Below are 25,614 nucleotides of genomic sequence, written 5' to 3'. Positions count from 1 at the left end.
GCTTACTCACAACAAATTCCCTTGACTTGTGTCTTAGAGAGTTGTAATCTTTTTCTTTCTTTCTTTTTTCCTTTCTTTCTTTCTTTCTTTCTTTCTTTCCTTCTTTCTTTCTTTCTTTCTTTCCTTCTTCCTTTCTTCCTTCCTTTCTTTCATTTTCTTTCTTTCCTTTTTTTATTCATCTTAAGATTAAAGTCTCATGTATCCCAGATAGACTTGAAACTGGCTAACTTACTGGAAGCCAAGCATCCCTTTGAACTCCTGGTCCTCCGCCAAAAGTACGGGGATTTCAGGAATGCCCTACCACACTTGGTGTTCTTTATATTTGAAGAGTCAGTATTAGTGAAGTACACAGACTTCTAGGCCGGTTTTTTGTTGTTGTTGTTTATTTGTTTGATGATTTTGCTTTTTTTCTTCTCAACACTAAATATTTTATAATATGTGTATACACACACACACATATATTATTCTTTCTTGCTCATAAGTTATTAGGAAATATTTAACCAGATTGAACAAAAGTCAGATATTGTTTAAACTCACAATTAGAGGTATTTTCTCATCCCTAAAGAAAGATTTTCTTCAACTTCTTAGTAAAGAAAAAGAAAAGATGGAAGGAAGGGAGGGAGGGAGGGAGGAGGGAGGGAGAGAGAGAGAGAGAGAGAGAGAGAGAGAGAGAGAGAGAGGTTGAGCTCAATTGCACGTCTCTCTTCCCAAATGATTCTGACTTGTTTCAAGTTGACATAAAACTAGCTACCATAAAACTTATTCAAAAATATGTTACACAGGTGTATCATAAATTATATACCTATGAAACTTCTATGATATATCTGCCTAGGAACAAGCCTTCTGTCTGTCTCTCTGGCTATCTATCAGGGAGACTAACTCCCAGTGTGGGGGACAATTTCTTATTTAGTGATTGAAGCGGCAGGTGGTCCTGTGGGTGTATATGAAAGCAGGCCAAGCAAGCTATACGGAGCAAACCAGTAAACAGCACCCCTCCATGGCTTCTGCAGAAGTTTCTGCCTCCGGGTTCCTGCCATGAGTTCCCTGGATGATGACCCGCAAGTTGTAAGATGCTCTTCCCCTGATATATTTTTGGTCACTGTGTTTTATCACAGGAATCCTGACTGAGGCATGTTTCTTCACCTCAGAAATTTCCCATGTGACCATTTGAAGTTCCTATGCCCGTCATCAGCCTTAGGCATCTAGGGATCTACATTTTGTCTCTATAAATCCATCCTTTAAGGCATTTCAAATAAATGAAATTAGATCACACAGAGAGTTTTTAATCCAGCTCCTGTCCCTTAGTTTTGAAGTTTACCTGTTGTAGCAAATACCTTAAGAATGTTAAGAATCCAAATGCCATGAGAGTAATTAGGAAATATTTAACCGGATTGAAAACGACTCAGCTGTTATTCAGACTCACAGCTCTATAGGGATGCCAGCTGGTGTGTTTATCATAGATACACCATGACTGACTACATACGGATCCTAATCATAGCTTGTTGACTAGCTAAAGTGATTCTGAAGTATAAACTTCATAAAACAATGTCTAAAATATAGACACAGATCTACTGGATGGTTGCTATGTATTAAACCAGTAAACCTTTTCTGCAGTGCTGGGAATAGAACCCGGGCTCTCACAAATGCTAGGCATGTTCTTCAGCTCTGAGCTACATCCCCAGTCCCCAGTAAACAATGATTGAGCAATGGCCGCTGTGAGGAGCACACATCATATTTAGATTTATATGACTGACTTTAATTTCTCCTGAGAGTCTAATCAGCCCTGCCAACCTAAGGGGACAGCTAACTTCTGGTGTTTTGGAAAACTGGTTTGAACATTACAAGGTTGTGATGGGCTTATTGTTGTAAATGATGAGAGTCCCAGAATGCTCATGCAGGCGCACTGCTATACTTACAAATTGTCCTCAATTCTCTTCAAGGATTCCAAAACTAAGGAATGGACGCTGTCTAAAGAGCAGGAACCAAAGCAATTGAGAGCTGGAACGAATCTGATTTTCATGACCCAGTCATTGTGCAGCTTCCTTTTAATGCTGGGAACGAGAAGGGGGAGGGCCGATATGTTAGACACACACACTTACAATGCTCGTTCCTTTTTCCAGTCAGCATTTCATTTAAATCGAATCAAACTGTAACCCTCAACCATGCTACGTCTACAGGTAACACCGCAGCCCCAGCTCCACACCATTTTCTGCTGGTCAACTTGTCTTAATCTAGCATAAGACAGTAACTTCACAAGACTCTTGTCACAACTTGAGCTCTGACTTCAGCAGTAAACGTGGGGCTCAAGTTAACTAGACTTTGGATCTCTTTGGAAACAAATCTGTAGATACTTATGTGAAGAGGGGTTTAACGGAGGAAGGACAGACCACCCTGAATGTGGTGACACAGTTCCATGGGCTGGAATCCTGGAAGAAAAGCATGAACCTCAGCACTTGTCATCCTCTGCTCCTGAGAGCACACATGGGACAAGCTCACGGTCCTGCCACTACGGAGGCCTCACCATGATGGAGGCCTCACCGTGATGGAGGCCTCACTGTGATGGAGGCCTCACCGTGATGGAGGCCTCACCGTGATGGAGGTCTCACCATGACGGAGGTCTCACCATAATGGGCTGTATCCCTTCTACTAAACCTAGAGTCAAAACAAACCCTTCCTTCAGTTAGCTTTTCAAATATTTTGTCACAATGACAAGAAAAGGAACTGGTAAGAAAGGAAAAATCTAGAAGGATCTGAGTGGAACATTAGCAATCTCATCCTTACTTTAATGAAAAACACTCTGAGCACTCACATGTGATTAGCCTAAGATTCTGGCTATCACATGGCTTCTGGTAGAAGAACAGACAGGTTCATGACTCCAGGCGGTAAGTGGTGTACAGTACGGAGGGAAGCACAGTAGAGGAGAGTTGCTTCCCCTCCCCCAATCCTAGATTTTGTTTAATTTTCCATCTCTTGCTATTGGCTAATTTTCTAATTTGTACAGTGTTCCAAAATGCCACTGTTTTCTGGCCACATCTTTACTGACTCAAAATGAACAAAATCAGAGAATGTCAACTTCAGGACTGCTCTTATGAGAATTCCAAAATCCAACTGCCCTTCTAGTCTTACAATATTTCATTCTAATAGGTTTTAGGATCTCTTGTTGGAAGAAAATGACTCAACACTCAATCTACACTTGATTCTTAGATTTAACGGCATGGTGGCCGTCCAGCACTTGTCATCCTCTGCTCCTGAGAGCAGACATGCGACAAGCTCACGTACATTATGTCCTCAGGAAGCAGAAGGATCACATTCATTCTACCACAGTGAGTCCTTTAATTCCTCCCTCTCCCCTCCCCCTACCCCCATTCTTCCTTCTGACATACCTATCTAATGGGAAGAGGAACTGACAACAATCTATAGACTTTTCTGACAAGTGGGCCACCTTTTAGTGGGGAAAAGGTTATACACTCTGGGCCTATCGTGACTGAAATAAGCCCATCGCGTACAGAGCCGCACACCACACAGGGACTTCATAACACAGCTCAGATAGATGTGAAGGGTGGGAAATGGGGCTGTTTTGCTGACTACTTTATTCTTAGAGTTCCAGAAACAGGGCTAATCTTAATTCAAGGCAGTAATGATTATATTGAGCAAAGGTCATGAACAAATACATAAGTACTCAAAGAATAATAAATGTGCATATCCATGGAAGTACAATTGCCAGCTGAGACCATAACAAGGTGCCCTGTCCCTGAGGCTGAAATGACTGGCATTTGTGAGATGCTCAACTTGGGTTCTACAGTGAGGTCCACTGCAGAGGAGTACAAGCTCATAAGGACTGAGCCATCTCTTCAGCCCAGGAAAATTGTTTTTCTTTTTGATTTAATTGAACTTTGAGAATTATTTTTTTAACTGAACTTTGAGATTGATTAAAGAGCATCAGCTCCTTGTATCTCATATGGGTAACAAATATGTAGTATAGAATATTTCACTTTTTAAATGTATTCTTTTGAGATTTAAGAAGCTTGATTTGGTATAGTCAAATCCATCAAATTACTTCCTCTAAAATCTGCATCTGTTTTGTGTTTATAAACTTTCTTATTCAATTACTAGGAAGTTGTCTAGCATTTTCATAAATGCACATTGTATAGGGTTTTTTCAAGACCTCACTTTTTAACTCAATCTATCATATACCTACATATAAAACCAATAGATTTTTTTTTTGGTTCTTTTTTTCTGAGCTGGGGACCGAACCCAGGGCCTCGAGCTTCCTAGGTAAGCGCTCTACCACTGAGCTAAATCCCCAGCCCCAAACCAATAGATTTTAACTGCCAAAGGCATTTAAATGGAATTTGGGTACTAATTATGCCTTCCTTATTATCTCAGAAGTTTTCTCAGATGAAAATCATTTCTTCTTTTGTTTTTATATTTACTGAAACAAAGTCTTGCTATGTAGCTCATGCTGGCCTGGAATTCACTGTATAGCCTAAGCTAGCCTCAAATTCATGATTCTTCTGCCTCTGCCTCTCAGGGACTGGAATTGTAGATGTGTACAATTCCAGTTCCTTATTTAGCTTTGAGGGTCTTGCATCTCATTTCACTCTATGTGCATCTAACTGAATGTATATTATTAGAGCAAAGGGATTACGCATGAGATGCCCTTACCTTTTAAAGTTTTTAGAGTCAAGGACCTGAGTTTGTAATTTTTTCTTGGTTTTTGCCTGCTTTAATCCAAAGTCATCGCTGTTTACCGTGAACCTGGTCACAAACCCACCATCGTCCCCCAGGAGGATGTCATCTCTGCAGAGCTGGTCAGCGAGGGGTACCACGCACACACACAGCAGGCAATGGTCCATGGGCTTGATGACAAAATAGTGCTCCTGAAATCAGAAGAGGTATTAAATTAGTTACACTCTTACGAATACGTATTGCTGGGATCTTCACTCAGTAGCAGAACCCTTGTTCAGCATGCATAAGGTCCCGAGTTCCATCCCCAGTATCACACACACACACACTCACACATACTCACACACACTCACACATACTCACTCACACAAACACACACACACTCTCACTCACATACACACACTCACACACACACACACACTCACACACACACATAGACACATACACACTGTGAGGGAAGGGATTAAGAAAAAAAATTGTCTTCATTATTAATTTTTTTCTGTGCCGTTTCTCATTTTAGATCCAACAGTGATACCAGAATTTGGAAAGTCTAGGCAAAAATTAACCAAATTCAAGTTAAAGCTGTGAACTACCTTGGGTGTTTCATATGGAAAGAAGGGGAGCCACTCCCTTGGGCTAGGTGAGTATGGGGATCTTAGAAAGTGCTACCTGTGTGACCTGGCATGCCTTTTCTCGGCTTAGTAAGGAAATACTGAGCTGGCCTCAAACTCCCCATTTATTCTAGAGAGATCTTAAACCTGGACCCTCCTGCCTGTGTCTTCCAAGTGCTGGGATGCCTGTTTGTGGAATGCTAGGGGTTGGAACTCAAGGAGTCTCATCTATGCAGGTCTTATTCATGAGTTTTATAAGGAATTACCAAGAGAAAAATACTCGGATATGCGACAAGTCCGTGCAAGCTTACTCTAAACGGTTAGAGGGTTCACTAAGATAGACAGCTGGTATTGCTTTTCCAGAACTCAGTGTCTTAAGAGAGAAGAAGCGTAGACTAAAATTTCTGTGATTTATTCTCCGTAAGATGAGTAAGAAGTGACTTATTTAGAGGCCCATTGATCCATGGGCTAATGTGCAGTGACCACTAACGAAGTGCAAAGATTGTCCCAGGCGTGACTGTACAGGATGAGTCCGCCAAAGTTTCCCGCTCTGTGGAAAGCGACCCTGCAAGAAGGGAAGACAGGAAGCAAGATGGAGCACAGTGCCGTACGTGGACAGTGGCCACTTTAGGTTATGTGGGCAAAGGTGAAGTGGAGTAGGGTGGGGGAGGAAACTGACGGAAAGAAAGGTAAAGATTAATGTCAAAGGGGGGAAGTAGTTCCAGATTAGAAAATTAATACTGAGAAGGGCAGAGAGGGAAAAGACCATGAGCCTTGTCTTGTCAAATGGGAGCTGGGGTGTCAGATACAAGAACGTTCACAGAGAAAGAGAGGGGGGAGGAAACAAGAGAGGGGGAGAACAGAGAGGAGAAAAGGGAGGGGAAGTGAGAAGAGGAAGGATTTAGGAAGAGGGGGATGGACCCGAGGAGAATAGGAAAATGGTGGAATGCTGTGAGGAATGTAAGGTCAAGCCAACAAGGGCAGGAAGGAGGTTAGCAGGAGGCTCAGACTGAAGATTAGCTCAGCCGCTCTGCTGGGCTTGCAGGTCCCGTTACGTGGTGATACCCTATGGCTTCTATCTCCCTAGCAGTGCTCAGACATTGCATTACATGGTGATACCCTATGGCTTCTATCTCCCTAGCAGTGCTCAGCCATTGCGTACAGCAGGAAGGGCAGAGACATCTTTCTAAATTGAGGGCTACCCCAGGAAGCTAGCAGCGGGCAGGGGACTGCTGTGTTCAGATAGCCCATCTATGGTGTGGCAAGATGGGGAGAGAAGGGAATCCCCTAGAGATAAAGAACTTCCTCTGAGTTAAAAATCAAGTGTGCAGACTGAAGAGCCTGCACAAGTGTTGACAAAGTCCAGGGTGTGGGCTTTACGGTTCTGAGAAAAGTGATGGTTTCTGAGTAGCTACAGCCCCGTGGGACTTTATAAAGTATGCTCGCCTAAGGATGCGGGGCTGGCGAGAGAGGCTTTGGATTTGATAACAGGGATAAACAGAAAGATAATACTAGCATTTGTAGAAGGAGATAAAAAACAAAGGACTTTGATTTGGTGGCAGGAGGATCCCTGGAGCCATCCGTACCGGTAAACACTAAACTGAGCAGTGTGGAAAGACCACCCCCTGCCACCCAATCTCAGAAAACCAAGCTAAAACCCAACAGCAACAACAGAAACCAAAAGAATTACCCCTTTACTCTAAAAAAAAAAAAAAAAATGACAAAAATGAGACCTGAATGAAATTCTGAAATAAAACAGATCGGGATACTGATGCTGAACTCCATCGTAGTGGTTCTCAGTAACGTCTCTCACGTCATACCAGATACTCAAGACACAGTGGCCTGGGTCATAGCCTTACAGGTATCGAGCATGCGCTCTTCTCGCTGGACTCAAGCATGCGCCCTTCTCGTTGTTTGCTACTGTTTCTTTTGGCACAGTACCTGGCTGCTCCCTTGAGCTTTATAATCCCAGACAATAATGGTCCTCTCTGTGGTGGCCACGATTCGCTTTAGCTGGCCGAGGTAATCGCAGCCGGTAATCCAGGAGGTATCCTGATAGAAGAGCAGAGCGTTGGAGGGGATGAGGCTAAGGACGACACTCAAGTGGTGGAGCCCTTGTCTCGCATGCGCCAGGCCCTAGGTGTACTCTCTAGTGCCACAAGACAGAGGGGCCTGGGGGATTGGGAATCACATTTTCCTATGCTACTTCAAGGTATTAGATAGCAGGATGTAGGTTATTAACATTACAAGTTACATCCGGCAGCAGTCTACAGTGAATCCCCTCAGAGCGGCATACAGAAAGAAAGTTTCTCCAATCCACCTTGTTTCTTAGTATCCATTAGCTGGAGCCTGATTCAACTAGTTGGGAATTGCTTCTTAGAAGAGGAAGGGAGCTGGGCGAGCAGTCAACTCTTGCATGGTTCAGTAAGACCTTTTATTTACAGGAGCAACGAGACTCAGGGCTGTGATTCAGCCTGTGCTCCAGCCCTGCCACCTGCTAACATTTTCATCTAGAAGAGCTCCCGTAGTGCTCAGTGATCTATCTGATCACAAGCTGAGGCCCCTTAGTCTTTCTTGGGTCAAGTCTCAAGTCAGGAAGTTCTAACAGCATCAGATTCAGGGTCAGCTGAGACTAAGCAGAAACAGCACCCTGGATTGCCTGGAACGCCAGAAACTTCTACGCGGCTTGAACTTTCTACTAAACCATCAGGAGTCCTAATGGGTTAGTCTGTTACAGAAATGGAGGCTGAGAGGTTTCATAAGAACCTCGGCTCCCCTACCAGGCGATGTGTTTTCTGCTGTAGTTTAGTGTGCTCACCGGGTGTGTGCAAATAGGCATAAAACAAAAAACCCAAGCCTCCAGCATCCCCACCTCTCATAAATCCTCAAGGTAGGGTGTGGATCAGAAAGCAAGACCTTGCAGATTGCCATCTGATGCAACGTTACTACTACCCATACCAGGGACATGCAATAAATGAATTACAAGACCGTACTCGAATTTTTAGGGCATTCTCATGCTGAAAAAATGTTCTCAAATGATTTCCATGTTGTTCTCGTAATGTGGGGTGTCAATGTTGTCAAAACATCGTTTAATTAAAACGCGGAAGCTTTTAACTAAAATTCCAAGAAATAGCTAGTTTCCCAGCAATCCTCTGCAGATAGCTGAACTCCGGGAAGTAACGTGTGGGCCTTCGTTATTATTCAAGGCTTGGTTTCAGAGCCTAGTCAACACGTATAAATTTACAATTGTTAAAGATCATGAAAAACAAGATTTAAAAACCTTTGTGTAGGGTGTGCATTCATGAGTTCTCGTGTGGGTTTTGTACGGTGATGTGCGTGTGGAGGTCACAGGACGACCAACCCCAAGTGTCAGTCCTTACCTTCCTTTCTGTTGGAGAGAGTCTCTCTCTGATGCTGCATCTAGCATCCTCACTGAGTTGCGAGCCTCCTGGATTTCTCCCATTCCCATTCCCACCTTATCCACATAGAAGCATGGGGATAACAGACATAACTACAGGGTCCAGCTTTACGTGGATCTTGGGGGTTCAGACTTAAGATCTTATACTCACGTAGTGACCACTTTACCCACTGAACCCTCTCTCCAACCCTTCATAAGCAGATCCTCTTCAAGGAAGCACTTTGTGGAGATTTTGAGTACCTCTGGAAGAGCCATCATCCCAACCCTAACTCTGAGTTATATTTAAAAACGTTTAATGTACTCACTGTAACACTGGTGTTGGTCTGAACCCTCATCTGTGGGTAAACATAAACTCCAGTTAGAATCTCCAGTAAGAATCAGAAAGGTAGCCCACAAGGCCCCTGGCTTCATCTCACTCGTCATCCTACCTGCTGAGAGAGTTCCTCCTTGTGTCTCAGATTCACCTAGTTCTGTGAAATAGCATAACTTGGTTTGCAGAGAGCAAAACTTCTACCTCTGTGGCTTGTGCTTAGCTTAGCCATGGTGACTGACCTCTTGATATTATTATTATTATTATTATTATTATTATTATTATTATTATTATTATTTTGTCATCATTGTTGTTTCCATGTGCAATGCCTCATTTTCCCCCAGCCATTTGGAGAACCATTTGTTAGAAATTTGAACTAATATAGCAAGGAGGAGAGTGGGGTAAGGGATGCACTACACAGAACTGGAGGATGATATCATTAGGCAGGTGAAAGCAGGTACAAGCTAGAATGAGGCCTGTCTTTGGATGAGAAGGAAGGATGGGTGGGAGAAAAGTTTTAAGAGAGGGGAGGAGACTGGAACAAGAGAAGAGAAAAGCAGCAGAGAGAACATGCAGGCAGATGCTAAGATTCTTCTCTGGACATTTATAGGTTGTTATGAATATTCTCAAGGGGTGGATTGTAACAGGGCTTTGTATGTCTAGAGGAGCAAATTATATATTATCAATTGGATCAGAGGTTATTGTCTTGTGTGTTCTTTCGTGTGGCAATTTAAGTTCAAGAGAGTGTGTGGTGGCTAGAACACCAGTCTGCCACGGAATTGGATTGTGTATGTCTGGCATGGTGGCAACCTGCCTTGGGAACTAGGTGGGTAGAGAGAATGTTGCCAGGCTCAGAGAGTAGCCATTGGCAGTGTGATACAGGATAGAGCAAAGTGGGTGAGAGGCTTTGCTGGCTGAGATGAAGCTATCTATCTGATATCTTGGGGCGTTGTGGTGTCAGATCTAGTGCGGGGTAAAAGACAGCATTTATTTTAATTTTACAGCAACACAGAACAGGGTGGATATATGAACCATGTAGGGCAGGGAGGGCTCAGGGATAGTTTTTCATGGATGCTACAACTGTCTTTCATCAGAAAGAGTGCCCAGAGGCTCTACACTCAGGTTCTTATTTCTGGATAGGAAAGGAAAATAAAACTAGTGTTTTAAGGAAGATGTTTAAGAGCAGGATAGAGCACCATGTTTCCTCTCTTATTTCCTGTGGCGGTTAGCATCTTTAACCTGCAGAATTTCCTAGGTGGGTGCAACTGAGATAAATGAACTAGACCTGGGCGGTTCCCAACCTTCCTGATGCTGTGACTTTTTACTACAGTTTCTTATGTTGTGGTGCCCCTCCCCCATCATAAAATTATTTTCATTGCTACTTCATAGCTGTAACTATGCTACTGTTATGAATTGTAATGTAAATATCTGACATGCAGGAGAGTGGATATGGAGCCCTTATAAAAGGGTTGCTCGGACCCCAGGTTGAAAAGCACGGATAGAGATTAAGGTTTGCCTTCTTGGAGAATGTCTATGAGGGATTGTCTTGATTGGGTTGGTTGGGAAGACCCATCTTAACCACTCCCAGGGCAGGACTAGTCCCTGGGCAGGGATCCTGGATACATAAGATTGCAAAAGCAAATGACCGGCAACATTCATTGTTCTCCTTTGACAGCTGGTACTGTGTTTCCAGCTGCTTCCAGGATCTGCTGCACTGACGTCTCTGTCCTGGGTTGTAGCTTAAATTGTGAGGCAGAATAAGCCCCGCTTTTCTTAAGTTGCTTTTGTCCCAAATTTGTTACAGTAGCAGGAAAAGAAACTAAGATAGTCCCCTACATCCAACTTAATGGGAACAATTTAAGTTCTCTTCTTTCTCATCCTTACTGATTTTTAGTGTCTTTAATGCCTTAGCTTTTGCATGAATTTTCCAGTCTCTATCACCAAAAGTTTCCGTAGTTTTATTCATTCTTTCTCAGATAAGGTAATTATGTGTTTATCTATTAAAAGATATCTCGAGTTATTAATGACTGTTTTGAAAAAGTGATCTCTGGGAACAACACAGTGATTCAGGGGATTTTTCTCCCATAATGACTCACCCATGCTTAAGGAATGTAACATTTAAAATAACATTTTTTCTAATGTATCAAAGCTTAACATAATTTTAAAACAATCTTTTCTCTCCAGTCCCATTGTGTGTGTGTGTGTGTGTGTGTGTGTGTGTGTGTGTGTCAGGGGGAGAGGAAGAATGTGTATGTCTGATATATGCAAGTGTGTGCAAGCATGTGGGTGCGGGTACACGTGCACACACCTGTGGATGACAAAGGAAGAAGACATCGGCTGTTCTGTTCTCTCAGTCTCCATCTATTTTCTTAAGTCAGGGTCTCCCTCTGAACCTGAAACTCTCTATTTTCAGCTATGCTTGCCTGGCCAGTAAACTCTCCAAAATCTACCGGTCTCTATTGGGCCCCAACCACTACATAGTATTGTGGTTATAGGCACAGGAAGTCATGTGTGGTATTTTCATGTAAGTACTGAGTTGGTCTTCATGCTTGTATGACATATGCCACCTCCTTATCCAAGCCCCCCTCCAAGTTACTTCCTTTCCTGTTTCTGTCTCTGTCTCTGTCTCTGTCTCTCTCTCTCTCTCCCTCCCTCCCTCCCTTTCTCCCTCCCCCCACATTCATTCATTCATTCATTCATTCATTCTGTTTTAGGATCCCATCATATTATTTGATAAGAAATAGAAGTGGGTTTCTGTGTGTTTGTAAATTTCCATGTGCTCAACTCTAAACTTCTCTGTGGTGCCTTTGTTTTATTGTGGGTGTATGTGAAGCATCCTAGAGGAGCCACCTCACTTCCCTACAATCAAGGACCACTTTACAGTGCAGACCATCATTTCCCTCCTCACAGTGTTTTATAGATCTATCTCATCTTGGATGAGTCCTGAAGGCACAAAGGTCTGTATTGAGAAGGGAGCTAATGCTTTAAGGGGAGAAGGAAGGAGACAGAGAAGGGTTCTGTGTATCAGGGGTCAGTTTCCTGATCCTTTGTTTCCCACATTAATTTCCAGAATTTGCTGGATGCACCCGGTGAGGCAAACACATTAGAAATATTCACCCATTTTTTTAAAAAAAGAATTTTTATTTATTTTATGTATGTGAGTACACTGTAGCTATCTTCAGACACACCACAAGAGGGCATTGGATCCCATTACGGATGGTTATGAGCCACCATGTGGTTGCTGGGAATTGAACTTAGGACCTCTGGAAGAGCAGTCAGTGCTCTTAACCCCTGAACCATCTCTCCAGCCCCTGTATTCACTTGTTTAACCAACACAACTAACTATTTTGGAAAGAAAAATCTATCGCTCTGGATGGGGTCTGGGGCTATAGACATTAAGTACCATACTCAGCTGTGTGTATAGCAGGCTATGCAGCAGGCTCTGTCCACACACCCAATAGCTGTGCCCAGATGGCCCCTGCCTAACAGTCTCATTGCCCTAGGTATGATCTTCTGGAAAACTCTCTGAATTGAGTGTTATTGAAGGACTAACATAGATTTTGAAAATTATGACTACTTCAAATACATTTTTCTTGTATGAATAAAGCCTGCCCTTGTCTCCAGTTAAAAATGAACTTGGAATCTTTACTCTGTGTGTTTACCAGCGACAGTGCCTCTCTTGTTTTCACAATGGAGATGTCATGTAGGACACATCACCACACAATCTGTTGAAATCTCCCACATATAAAAAACGGGGAAGCTCAAGATGTATAAATTTAGAAATATTGATCATAGCAATGTTTTGCATTTATATAAAAATGTATTACTAGCCAGGCATCGGTGGTGCACACCTTTAATCCCAACACTTGGCAGGCAGAGGCAGACGGATCTCTGAATTCAAGGCCAGCCTGATCTACAGTGAGTTCCAGAGTAACCAGTATTACAAAGAAAAACACTGTATTGAAAGCCACCCCCCAAAAAATAAACACATTTATTACTCATAAATATTAGAGTTTCTACTTCATCATTGAATTTGATCCTCATAGTGTCTGTCTTCGTGTGAAGACCCAAGGCTTATGAAGTTCCCTATTCAATATCGTAGAAAACCAGGTGCTAAACCTCAGACTTTGTTTGTTTGTTTTGAGACAGGGTTTCTCTGTAGGTATGGCTGTCCTGGAACTCACTGTGTAGACCAGGCTGACCTCAAACTCACAGAGATCCATCCTCCTCTGCCAAGTACTGGGCTTAAAAGTGTGCACCAAGCACTGCCTGGAACACCTGAGACATTTCATCTCCTCCAAGCCGACTCTCCTCAGAGGATTCCCTATTACTTGGCTAGCCCATGTTTAGGGGTTGATCTGGGAAATTATCCAAGTCAACCCTTCACATGCTGGATGCCATGTAAGTCATAGTAACACTCCAAGAAACACCACCAAGCCTTTCTCAGCAGTCAAACCTGAGACAAACTCAAGGCTCAGCAATTCCCTACTTACTATTGTATTCCTCGAGTCACATGGGTGCCTTGTTTTTGTGTTTGCTGAAGCATCGGGATAAATGCATAGATAAAACGAAACACAGGAAGAAAAGGGGTGAAGAAAGTGAAGGGGAGAGGGACCAAGATTCCAAGTCACCTGGCTGTTGAAGACTGTTATTAATCCTTTCTGAGATGCTGTTATCAATAAATCCAGCTGTGGGACCTTCACAATGCATTTGATCACATCTCGTCGTCTACTGCCTGTCAAAAGCATGATTAGTGTCAGCTGCCAGAGGTCCAAAAATTCATTTGTTATGGGTGTAAAACAAGAAAAAGAAGACAGCCAGCATTTCACTACAATCCCTGAGTTACTTAAAATTAAATAAAGCCCCCCCCTAAAAAAAACAAAAACAAATCAAAGCAATGAACAAACAAAACAACAAAACCAAAACACACACAGTGCTGCTTGGCTTTTAATTATCCTTGGAGACATAATATGAATATAGAGTGTCTCAACTGAACATGGGCTATGAATTCCCAAAGAACTCTGGCACCACACCCAACATCCCCACTACCCCCACCCCTCCCAGCATATACACAGCACTATGGACACATTTCACAGAGAGTGGATTTCTAAACACCATTTGGAACCTTTCTATTTTGAGAGTTTCCTCATCTCTTAATGGCCTTTGCTTTGAAGTGTCACTGTCATGGTCTGCACAGACTAAAGTCCTAACATTATCCGAGGCTCTCTGTTGTAAAAGAACAAAACTGCCTTAATGCTTTCTTAAAGCTTCCTACAACATTCTGTGCATTTGGGGGAATAACACTAGACACTTTGATGCTCATGTGCCTACCCAATGGCTAAGGACAAAGCAGTGTACACACACTGCTTCTCAGTCAGTATGAGTTAACTCTTGTTTGTTTGGGTTTTAGCTTTGTGTATAACCCAGGCTAGCCATAAACTCTTGCCATTCCTCTCGGCTGGATCTCCTGGGGTCTGGGACTATAGTCTGTTCCCAAGCAGGTATAATTTTTGCCATTGTAAACACTGAAAGGAAAGGAACAGAGTCAGTATTCCAATTACCAGGCTTTTCTAAGTGAAAAAATAGATATCCTGTGTCTGTCGTTCACCGTCGTGTCCCTAGCACTTAGGTATCCTATGCACACTGTAGGTACTGCTGTATACCCTCGCCCTGAAATGCAGTTTTAAAGGATGCCAGATGTAGCAGTGAATTTTAGCTACACCATGTTGTGTTCCTGGCTGGTCGTGCTTCCAGCCACCAGATCAATCTTTGGATTGCAAATAAAACACACACACACACACACACACACACACACACACACACACACACACACACACAAGCTTATTTTTAATATGCCATCTAGTGCAATGGTTGGGTACTTCTAATCCTCTGCTGGCTACCCTAGGCCCAACTGGGGAGGTGGCCAGTGGCCACTTACCTGAAATCTCACATGGCTGGTTGGCTTTATCTCCTGCTGTTCCTATGTTCACCCTTATGGCAATCCCCGCCCCCCCCCCCTGCATCCTAGCCATCAGAACTCTAAGGGTCCTGTCCTGCCTCTCTTTGCCCAGCCATTGACTGCTGGTATCTTTATTGATCCATCAAAAACCAATTTGGGATAAGGACCTTTAGTGTTTGAACACACAGATTCCCGATTTAATCAAAAAAATTAGAACCAAGCTCCAACAACCAGACTCAACCTAGAGCATTGACTTCATCTCAGAACATGGAATGAAAGGCTGAAAGACAGGCAACGGCTCTAGGCTTCACCTCTTCTCTTCCTGTGGTGGTTTGAATATGCTTGACCCATGGAATATGGCACTATTAGGAGCTGTGGCCTTGGTGGAGGAAGTGTGTCCTGTATAGGCAGTCTTTGAGGTCCCTTCTGCTCAAGCCCCCTTCCAGTGTGGAAGAGACCCTCCTGTTGGCTGCCTGTGTAAAACAGATCCTTTCTGCTGCCTTCATATCAAGGTGTAGAGCTCTCAGCTCCTTCTCCATCACCATGTCTGCCTGCATGCTATCATGATTCCCACCATGATGATAATGGACTGAACCTCTAAAACTGTAAGCCAGCCTCAATTAAATATTTGCCTGTGTAAGAGTTGCCTTAGTCATAGTGTCTCTTCACAGCAATAAAACCCTAAGATACTTCCTAACATTTTCCTACCTTGGAGTGAACAATGACAAAAACCCTAAGTGTCAACAGTGGAGAGGTTGAGAATACCCAAATCCCAGGGTCAGATATGAAAAAAAACAAAGGACACTTGGAAACTGGAAAGGACCTGAATTGAGCTAATACCTGTCTATGGCTGGCTCAAACTCAGTGTGGAGATAGTGTCTTTAGAAGAATCAAGGGTAGGAGCTTGGGAGGCGCTTTACTTGGGGACACTTCAAGAATATTGTAAAGACACAAAGTTCCTCCTGGTATCACTGGACATGTACTAGTAAGATGTCATCATAGCGAGATTTTGCTTGAAGCCTGAACCTTTCACAAGCTTCTTTTCTAAATCACATTCTGTAGTATCTTTCATAGCAAGAACGTGCTTTAGGGTTTCAATTGCAGGTAGTTTCTCCCCACACTATTTTTTTCTCTTGTGGGGAACTGAGTGAGGACCTGTGGGGTGACTATTTAGAAATACTACGTTCCCAATGCCCAGTTTTGAGAAAGATATTAAAATCCATACATATTTGGGGAAAAATGTATGTCACCTGAAATCACAATTCGCTGTTTCCTAGACACAAGAAAAACCATATTTTCTTCATCCATCTGCGAAGCAAGAGGATCTTCATCAGTGGAAAAATATCCAAAGATCTAAAATCCCGAAACAACAAGGTAAACATGAGCAGTGTATCAGAGCTGGCTGTCCAGTAATAACAGATTCTGCACTAGCTGAATTCAAAGTTTAACTGAGATGAAATGCACCTTGCTTTATGATGTCTGAGTAGAGAGTCCCCTGTAAATAAGCAGGACTTTGAAATTCAATACACTTTGCACTGATGATGTGTGATTTCTGAGGAGGCACTGACATTTTCCCCTGAGGAGCAACCATGCACCAAGTTTGTGTCCTTATTCCTGCTGTAAGATTGATGACTGTCCTGCCCTTGTTTGAAAATGAAATCAGCCTTCATCAGTCAGGGACTCAACTAGGATGTTGACCGTGATTATTCCTATCATCTATGAGTCTTGCTGGGTCAGACTTTTTTCACTCCAGTAAAAGGGAAGATTTTTATTTGATTAGCTGCCCATTTTCTAGACATTGCATGAAAATTAGCTACCTTGCTATAAGAAGATATTCTGAAATTAAAAGTCATCTTTGTGAATAAATCATCAAATTGTGAAGGTTTCAGAAATTAGAGGCATTTGAAAAATGTTAACAGCTGTAAGCCAGGCACAGTGACACAGGCCTGTAACTTCAGACTGCAGTAAAATATGTGAGACCAGTTTAAGACTAACCTGGACAACACAAGCCTGTATCAAAATCTACTAGCAACAAAATAATTCCTACTAACTTATTAATAAGTTTAATTAAGAAATTTTCTTTTACTGATGACTGAGAATATGTTTAAAGGAATAGAGAATTTTGAGAAAAGTGTGTGTGTGTGTGTGTGTGTGTGTGTGTGTGTGTGTGTGTGTGTGTGCCTGTCTATGTGTCTTCCTCTATCATGCTTTATTTTTTGAGGCAGGATCTCATATTGAGGCTGGACCTCACCTATCCAGCCAGGCTGTTGGACAGCTCTGGGAATCCACCTGTTTCTGTAGGTCCAGCACTAGGGTTCCAGCACTCTCTGCTACTGTGCTGCCTATTATCTGGATGCTGGGGATTCAGAAGTCAAGTCACTGAACCATCTCCTTGCTCAACCACCTACCCTGCTGCATTATTTTTCTGCCTAATGCTACCAAAACAAATGCGCACAAACCTGACATTAAAGAAGGCCTCTTTATTAACCCATAGTTTCATTGGGTAAAGTCAAAAATGGATCTCAGAGGACTCAAATCTAAGAGACAGTAGAAAGGTGTTTTTACTGGAGTCTTTGGGAGGAATCGGTTTTCAGTATCATTCAGGTTGTTGGCATAAGGTTGATCTGCCTGCTCCCTGTCAGCTGTCACTGCCTAGATTTCCAGGCCTTCTACTCAGTCCTACACCCAAGTCCCCCCTTCTCAGCAACAGCAGAAGAATATTAAGGCTCCTCATGCTTGGAACCCTTCCCCCTCCTCTTCCTATTTTGTTCTGAAGGACTTTGAGCCACCTAGATTATTTAGGATAATCTTCCCATATTAAGTTCCGGTGATTAGTTCCTTAAATTCATCAGAAAATTCCTTTCATAATTACTTAGAATAGTGACTGATTGTGTAAGTGGGGACACAGACTGTTGGGAGGGAGGGCACTTTTGTATGCTCTCATTTTATCAGCACTATTCAGCATAATTAATGTATGTTTGGCAGCCTATGTAACCTGAGATAAGTCTTGTGAAATAATAGTGGGGTCAAAAGTGAAACGACAGTGGGGACCACCAGGATTCCTCAGTTCCCAGTCAGTAAGTTCCAGTGTTTCTTGGAGTGGGAGAATTCTACACAGTATGGCTAATTCTGAACTGTGTGCTTTGTTTACAGTAACTTCAAAGAGTTTATACACAGCCATTCACCCTGATAGGTCATTTCTGTAGAATCATTGTGGAGATAGTGATAATATGTCCAAGAAGAGATGTATGAAGAATTGTGGGAGCAATGCCCTCCTCAAGGCATGAAATCAAGTTCTGGTTCAATAGTCACAGGATCTCAAGCCAGTGTCTGGAGTTCTCTGTTCCTGAGTTTACCTCATCATCAGGAATGACCCCCCACCTCCTTAAATAAGGATGAGGCTGCTTAGATTTTATAGTAATTAGGGAGAGTGTAATATACTTGGATTGCAACAAGTGGCAGATAGGAACTCAGTTGATGTCAACATGTGAGGAATGGTACCCTAGGTTTCCAGGAACATTAAAGAAAATGGAACTGTTGTTCTCCCTGCCAACAAAAACCACCCACTCAGCACCTTTCCTGTTAAGCACACTTGTCAGTCAGTCATGCATTTTATCATACACATCCTTTAGTGTCATAGTCATGTGCATATACGTGCTACTTTTACTCCTGCAGAAATTACTGACTTTGACAAGATATGGAAGTAGAAACATGACTGGTCGAAAAGACCAAGGTGATGGGAGAACGGGGAGAGGCAAGAGACAGTGACAGGAGAGTGACTATGTTTCAAATACACCATACCAATGCACGGAAATGTTGTAAAGAAACCCATCACTCTGAGTCACTAATATATGCTAAGAAAAAGTTCAAATCAGATGACTGATTTTGCTACTTTCACTTATTACACGTTATTGCATTGCTTAATAACTTCTCAAGAAAACCAGTTGCATCAAATCATTGAAATCCACTCAGGAAATTTTTTAGATATGTCAGGCAAACTTCAGAAGAGATGGAAAAACTCATTTTGAAAGGTTATGTTTCAAGGGAGAAATTCTATGATCAAAGACAGGCATTTCTTATCATCTTGTGATGGATAGTAGCCTCGGGGATCTCCAGTTTCTTGAAATTTTAAAATTTCAGGCTAGAAACCATGTGATATAATTTGAGCACATTGCTGGGCTGAGTAATTTATGACTATCAAGAACATCATAAAAAAACCATTTCTCAATAGTAATGCAGGCTTTGTCTTATTAAAAGAACGAGCCTTTTCTCTTACAAACTTGGGTTTAATTCACTTACCATTAAAAGGGTAGAAACTATTTCTTTCTCTATGTAATAAAGATTGGAGCTCATCCTTCATCCAGAATGAGTGAGTTCTTTCTGCACCAGTGCTTGGTCTTTTGCTCCATATGCATATGTAAGTATGGATGTGTGTGTAAGTATGTGATTGTGAGAATGTATTCATGTGTGTGTGTAAGAATGTAATGGTGAGAATGCATGTAAGCTGGGCCCAACTGAACTTCACTGGAAATGTATAAATGTGCATTTATTGAACCCGTGTGTGAAAGTATATATGTTTATGCATATTTGGCTATGTAAAAGTTTTTCCTTCTGCAAGCCCTATTCACTTCTCTTGGTTCAATAGAAGTTTATTGCAGCCAGAATACAGCAAATACAGAGGCGAATGCCAACAGCAAACCACTGAACTGAGAATAGGACCCCGTTGAAGGAATCAGAGAAAGAACTGGAAGAGCTTGAAGGGGCTCGAGACCCCATATGTACAACAATGCCAAGCAACCAGAGCTTCCAGGGACTAAGCCACTACCTAAAGACTATACATGGACTGACCCTGGACTCTGACCTCATAGGTAGCAATGAATATCCTAGTAAGAGCACCAGTGGAAGGGGAAGCCCTTGGTCCTGCTAAGACTGAACCCCCAGTGAACTAGATTGTTGGGGGGAGAGTGGTAATGGGGGGTGGATGGGGAGGGGAACACCCATAAAGAAGGGGAGGGGAGAGGGGGATGTTTGCCCGGAAACCGGGGAAAGGGAATAACACTCGAAATGTATATAAGAAATACTCAAGTTAATAAAAAAAAAAAAGTTTATTGCTCCAAACTTCCCCCTTGCCTGACAGGCAAGAGGCATAGGGACAAAAGGGAAAAGGCTCTAGCAATTAATCCTCTACTTTATCTCCTGCTGTTTTAGAATGAGGTGCTAAATGCCAGAGACTGCAGTTTCTGGCCTCAGAGGAACACAGAAGGCAGGTCAGCTACAGTAGCAGAGCACAGTGACTTGCATAGATAAGTAAAACAGCTACAGTAGCATAGTAACTTAGACTTAGATAAGTAAACTTATTATTATACAGCAACCCTAACTACCTCGTAAGACAAAGCCTTACCCTCTGCCAACGCTCTTTCCCCTCCACTGCCTCCAGAAGAACCTACAAGAGAAAGAAGACCCCCACTGGGACTGGCCCTGGCAATTATCCTTTCTTTGGGCCCCTTTAAACCTTGCATCTTTGATAGAACAGCTCCAGAGCAGCCTGGAAGGCTTGTGGAAGTTGGCTGAGGCTTGAGGAATCTACAGGCTGGCCCGACAGGCATATTATGGCATATTATGACTCGGGCTGGAATCAGTTTGCAATGTGCTCCTAAAAACCTGTTCATAGACTTCTCTCTTGGTTCCCTTTCCTGTTGCTGTGATAAAATACTCTGATAAAGCAATTTAAGAGAGAAGGTGCTTGTTTTGGCTTACATTTCCTGCAGTATATAGTCCATCAAGGTGATGAAGACAGGGCAGCAAGCCGGGAAAGCATTCGGGTAAGAGCAGGAAGCCATTTGGTCACATGGCATCCAAACTCAGAAAAGCAGGGAAAGGAACAGGAAGCTGGACTAGGCTAAATAAACACAAGAGTCCCTGCCTCTTCCGTGACTCACTTCTGCCTAAAGTTTACACCCTTCTAAACAGTTGTATCATGGAAGGATCAAGTGTTCAAAGTGACTATGGGAGACGTGGAAATTACAACAGCTGCTTACCAGCAACACAGACTAACATGGTGCTGAGTGAAAAGCAGACCTTGTCTTTTCACTGATTAGCTATGCCAGTCTAAGGCCATCACACTGTTTGGATTTCTTTACCTCTAGTCTTTCTTATGATATACTGCAGGGATAGGCCTAAGTTATGTTTTTATTGACTAACATTTCACTGATGTAGTAATATACAATCTGCACCTAAACCACAGAAAAGAAAGCGTAGCTTTTTGTGGATTTATATTTTGGAATCAGATTTGCATAGCTTTGGCAGATTTTGGAAGAATCAATCCCACTCGTATTGCCCAATCGATGACTATTAGCTAACTAATAAGATGCCTCTTTAAATACCAGGTAATCGATAATGAAATGAAGCGAGCCTTCACCAGGTAGCGTTCAGTTTCCATTTTACAGAAGACAGCACCAAAGCTCAGGAAGGTTAGGTTGCAGGCCTTGAAATTGAAAAGCCCCTTCAAGAGGCAGCCAGATAGCTGGTGAGAAAGCAGTAGGCCAGTGACGGCAGGACAGCCCACATAGACTCCTCCAGCCTCAGCAAACTCCCACATGCACAGAGCACACCAGAGCCTGCTCCCATGCTGTTCTATCAAAACCACAAGATTTATAGGTCCAAGATGGGAAATGGCATCAAGAATTGGTAGACAGGAAAATTTAGCTGGAGACCAAAGCCCACTTTCTATCTGGCTTTAGATAAATCAATTACCTCTCCATATGTCCCTTACCATGGCAAGAGTATGGTTCTCTACAATCTGCATGTGGATCTGTTGTGAAGACTAACTGGGAACTGGGAATTTGTATGAAAAAAGAAGAAGAGATTTTATACATGTAAGGAGATTGTGTAAGGCTGGAAGTGGCAGATGTTGGGAATGAGGCTCTGAGAAGGAGCAGATGTTAGGGGTAAGGCTTCCATTCCTCCTCTCCACAACTGAAGAGCTACACAGATTTACTTTACAATCGGATTCCATTCAAGATTTCAGTTCTGTGGAGCCCCTCGTGCACACCTACCCAGTATTATGTTTTATGGTTTGGCATTTACAGAGCATAGGAGTCCTGGGTACCTTTATCATATGTGATTTGAAGCTTGCATTTCCAAAACAACAGTCTTAGTCAGCCAAAATGTAAAACAATTGCTTCGTGTTCACATAGAAATGCATGACCTTCAAATTGAAGAAGTCTGTTGATATTGTCTTAGGTACATAGTTTGGAGACCCAGGGAGATGGAGGGTGCATTGTGAAGGAACTGGAGGAGGGGTAAATATGATCAAAATGCAGTGCATAAAACATTCAAAGAATTAAAAAATATTATAATTGAATAAAATAAATTCAAACAAGGTATAACCTCCAAATGCAAAGTTAGAGTCTTCTAAGAGATGCGAATGCATACAGTGTCTTTATCTTTTCACTGTTTGCTGGTAAAAACCTGACTTCAATGGTCAGGAGGAATTCATTCTACTCTTATTTTGACATTTTCTGTGACGTCCAATAGAAATATAAGCCACATATATAATATTATATCTTATAGTATGTACAAGAAATGTAAAGCCAAAATGAAATCAATTTTGTTAGTGTGTTGAAAACATAATTTAACATATGCTCAACATTAAAAGTCTCTGTGAAATGTTTTTCATTTTTCATACAATGCTTTTGGAAGCATGCACTTTTTATTTACAGCATACCTCAACCTCAGATCACACTTCCAATATTTACAGCCCCATGTGGCAGACAGAAGCTCTTCAGCATGGGGGTCTACAGCACCTAAGGATTCGATTCCCAAGTGGTATCTTTTCCACCACAGTTTTCATGTGGTTTTATTACTCATCACTGAAGATGAGTTCAGTGTTTTGCACTCTTATTCTGAATGTCCTGATGTGTGTGTGTGTGTGTGTGTGTGTGTGTGTGTGTGTGTGTGTGTCTGAACTGTCCAACTGGAGAGAATATATCCACACCTAAGCCCACCTGTGCTCAGGGTACTGGGTTTCCTTTCCTTATCTGAAAGGCGCTCTGAAGTTTCACTCAATGCATATTGAGTCCAACTTGCTATAATTGAAGCAACATCAACAATAATTCATAGTTGGCTCCATAGAGACAGGGCATCACTGCACCAAATTCAGTTTAACCAAGGTAAAAATCTCTACCAAAATCAAACTACCACTACCAACAAAACCAAACCAAACCAACCAAACAAACAAACAACAACAAACATATCCCAAATTCTAAGGCATCTTAAAAACTTGGCCACAAACACAGGATGAAAATATCAACAGTGCAGCCTCTGCTAAATCATTCTCAGTGAAGGGAGAGCTGCAGGGGGAAAGGGAGAGAGAAGGAGAGGGGAGGGGAACCTGACAATCAGAAGCCTTCATCTTTGATCCCTGAGCCTTGGTAGGATTTGTATCACTCGCCATTTCTATATTCTGCTAGATTATATATTTTCATACATCCACTGGGCATAGCCAACCTCTCTGCACGTAGCTGTGTGCAGTCAAGGATAGCTATGAATGCGGTCCAACACGCAATTGTAAACTTACCTTCAGACAGGAGAATTTCCCTGCCGTTTTTGTAACTCCCATTGTGTGGGAAGCTTTATAGATAGCAGTGTCTCTAAATGTCACACGGTTGGCCACATCGGAGCTGCTGCAGTTCGAAGCAGTAGATTTAAAGTGTGTCCTGGGAATTTAAACTCAGACCCCAATGCTTGCTCACTGCTCATATTTCTACTGGACAGCTCAGAGAAGGTCAAGAGAGAAAAGGAACATTTTCCTCCTGACCATCAAAGACAGGTTTTTACTTGCAAACAATGGAAAGAGCAAGAAACCTCTTGATATAACAATGGAGCAAAAAACAAAGGTAAAATCATGTTTTCAGTTCTTGAGAAAAACAAAAACCAGACATACTGTGGAAACCTGCTGCACGACAGAATCTGTGTGCTAGTCTGTTACTAGCCAAGCTTTGCAGGCATTCACAAGCACTTTGTGGGAAGGGTCTCCAATGTGTACAAGGTCTTTGTGAGTTTTATTATCTGAAGCTTTTATGAGATTTGTTACATGGTCATTAAGGGTAGATACAAACTTTGCCATTAGTGTTTTGAACGTCCTAATGTAGCCGGCTGTCTGGTTCTGCTAAGTCATCTAAGCAGGGTGTGTATCCCAACCCCAGTCGGACCTTTGCTCAGGAAGACAGGTGTAAGGGTGAGAAAAAAGGAGTAAGAGGCATTGAAACTCAGTTACAGGAATGAAAGACTACTGTTTGGTTTGGTTCGGTTTTGCTTTTTGTTTTTGTTTTTGTTTTCCAAGACAGCGAGGGTGTAAATCCTGTCGGCAACCTGCGAACCTTCATTCTTCTCCAGAGAGTCCTCCAAATGAGAGAGGAGCTTTAGGAGACTTTGCATGAGAATTGCCAAGTACCATTTCCCAGACTCCTTGTCAATGGAAACTATACTGTAATACAGGATTGTGTTTTCTCTCTTAAATTGCTAAATGTCTGGTCATTTGTTCTAGAAGCATAAGGGAAACGGAAAGGAAAGAAAAGTGGAAGGAAAAACCAGACTCCTTGCCGAAGGGGTTTGCAACCCATAGGAAGAGCAACAATATTAACCAATCAGACCTCCCCCCCCCCCGCCCTCCAGAGCTCTCAGAGACTACACCACCATCCAAATAATACACAGGGATGGACCTATGGCCTTAACTGCATATGTACCAGAGGATGTTCTTGTCCTGCATCAATGGGAGGAGAGGCCCTTGGTCCTGTCAAAGCTCCATGCCCCAGTGTAGGGGTATGTCAGGGCAGAGAGATAGAAGGGATTGGGTGAGTGGGTTGGGGAGAGCCCTCACTGAAGCAGGGAGGGGGGCATGGGATATCAGGTTTCTGGAAGGGAAACTGGGAAAGGGAATAACATTTGAAATGTAAATATTGAAGATGGGATAAGAAAAGCCATCTATCTTGACCTCTAGGTGAAAAACACAGAATGTTTGCTGCAGATAGTAAACTGTTCTTCCATATGAGCAAGTCGATAAATGTCCTATTGTCACAGAATGTCAGACCTATACTGAGACTGGAAGAAAGCTAGTGTCCTTGGCTGTGGAGGCTTGTTCCTGATCACTTGTCTATTTCAACCCAAAGGATTGGATTATTAACCTCCTTTGCTCTGATAGTCAGCCTTCCAGTACCTATTAGTACACAAGCAAAGAACTCATGGGAAATAGATTATATCCAGTATACTTCTATAATTACAAAGCTGACACAACACACAAATAGAGGATAATCTAGTATCAATTACAATTATAAAGAGTGTTATTAGAAAACTAAAGTGCTAGAGACCCTTGGTTCTGGGAAGACTCTATGCCCTAGTGTAGGGAAATGCCAGGGTAGGGAGGCTGGAGTGGGTAGGTAAGTGGTGGGGGAGCACCCTCATAGAAGCAAGGGGAGGAGGGATGGAATAGGGGTTTTCCAGAGGGGAAACTTGGAAAGGGGATAACATTTGAAATGTAAATAAATAAAATAGTCAATAAAAAAAGATATAAAAAAGTAAATGTCAAATAAAAACCAATATTTATAATAATAATAATAATAATAAACAGGCT

General features: G+C 42.4%; 1 protein-coding gene and 1 long non-coding RNA gene across 3 annotated transcripts in view; one reads left to right on the top strand and one right to left on the bottom strand.

The window, feature by feature from the left end:
* The window catches only part of Wdr64 (WD repeat domain 64), a 123,785-nt gene that overhangs the window by 87,638 nt on the left and 10,533 nt on the right, over positions 1 to 25,614 (bottom strand). The window contains exons 3-8 of one of the 2 annotated variants that reach the window (XM_006250343.5): positions 16,235 to 16,337; positions 13,657 to 13,760; positions 9,021 to 9,050; positions 7,239 to 7,349; positions 4,666 to 4,880; positions 1,917 to 2,051 (exon numbers count right to left, since the gene is read on the bottom strand). In XM_006250343.5, coding sequence (XP_006250405.1) covers positions 1,917 to 2,051; positions 4,666 to 4,880; positions 7,239 to 7,349; positions 9,021 to 9,050; positions 13,657 to 13,760; positions 16,235 to 16,337 — 698 coding nt within the window. Of the gene's footprint in view, positions 1 to 1,916; positions 2,052 to 4,665; positions 4,881 to 7,030; positions 7,163 to 7,238; positions 7,350 to 9,020; positions 9,051 to 13,656; positions 13,761 to 16,234; positions 16,338 to 25,614 lie in introns of those variants that run through there. The other variant, XM_039091435.2, reaches the window with a different exon arrangement.
* Positions 762 to 5,975, top strand: LOC103692323 (uncharacterized). The gene is made up of 3 exons (XR_595576.4): positions 762 to 3,323; positions 4,738 to 4,895; positions 5,207 to 5,975. It is a non-coding gene; the product is annotated as an uncharacterized LOC103692323 (long non-coding RNA).

The sequence above is a fragment of the Rattus norvegicus genome, chromosome 13 (assembly GCF_036323735.1).
Source record: "Rattus norvegicus strain BN/NHsdMcwi chromosome 13, GRCr8, whole genome shotgun sequence".
Taxonomy (NCBI): domain Eukaryota; kingdom Metazoa; phylum Chordata; class Mammalia; order Rodentia; family Muridae; genus Rattus; species Rattus norvegicus.
Note: the sequence above shows the minus strand (reverse complement) of the source record. Positions and strands in the feature narration are given on the sequence as shown.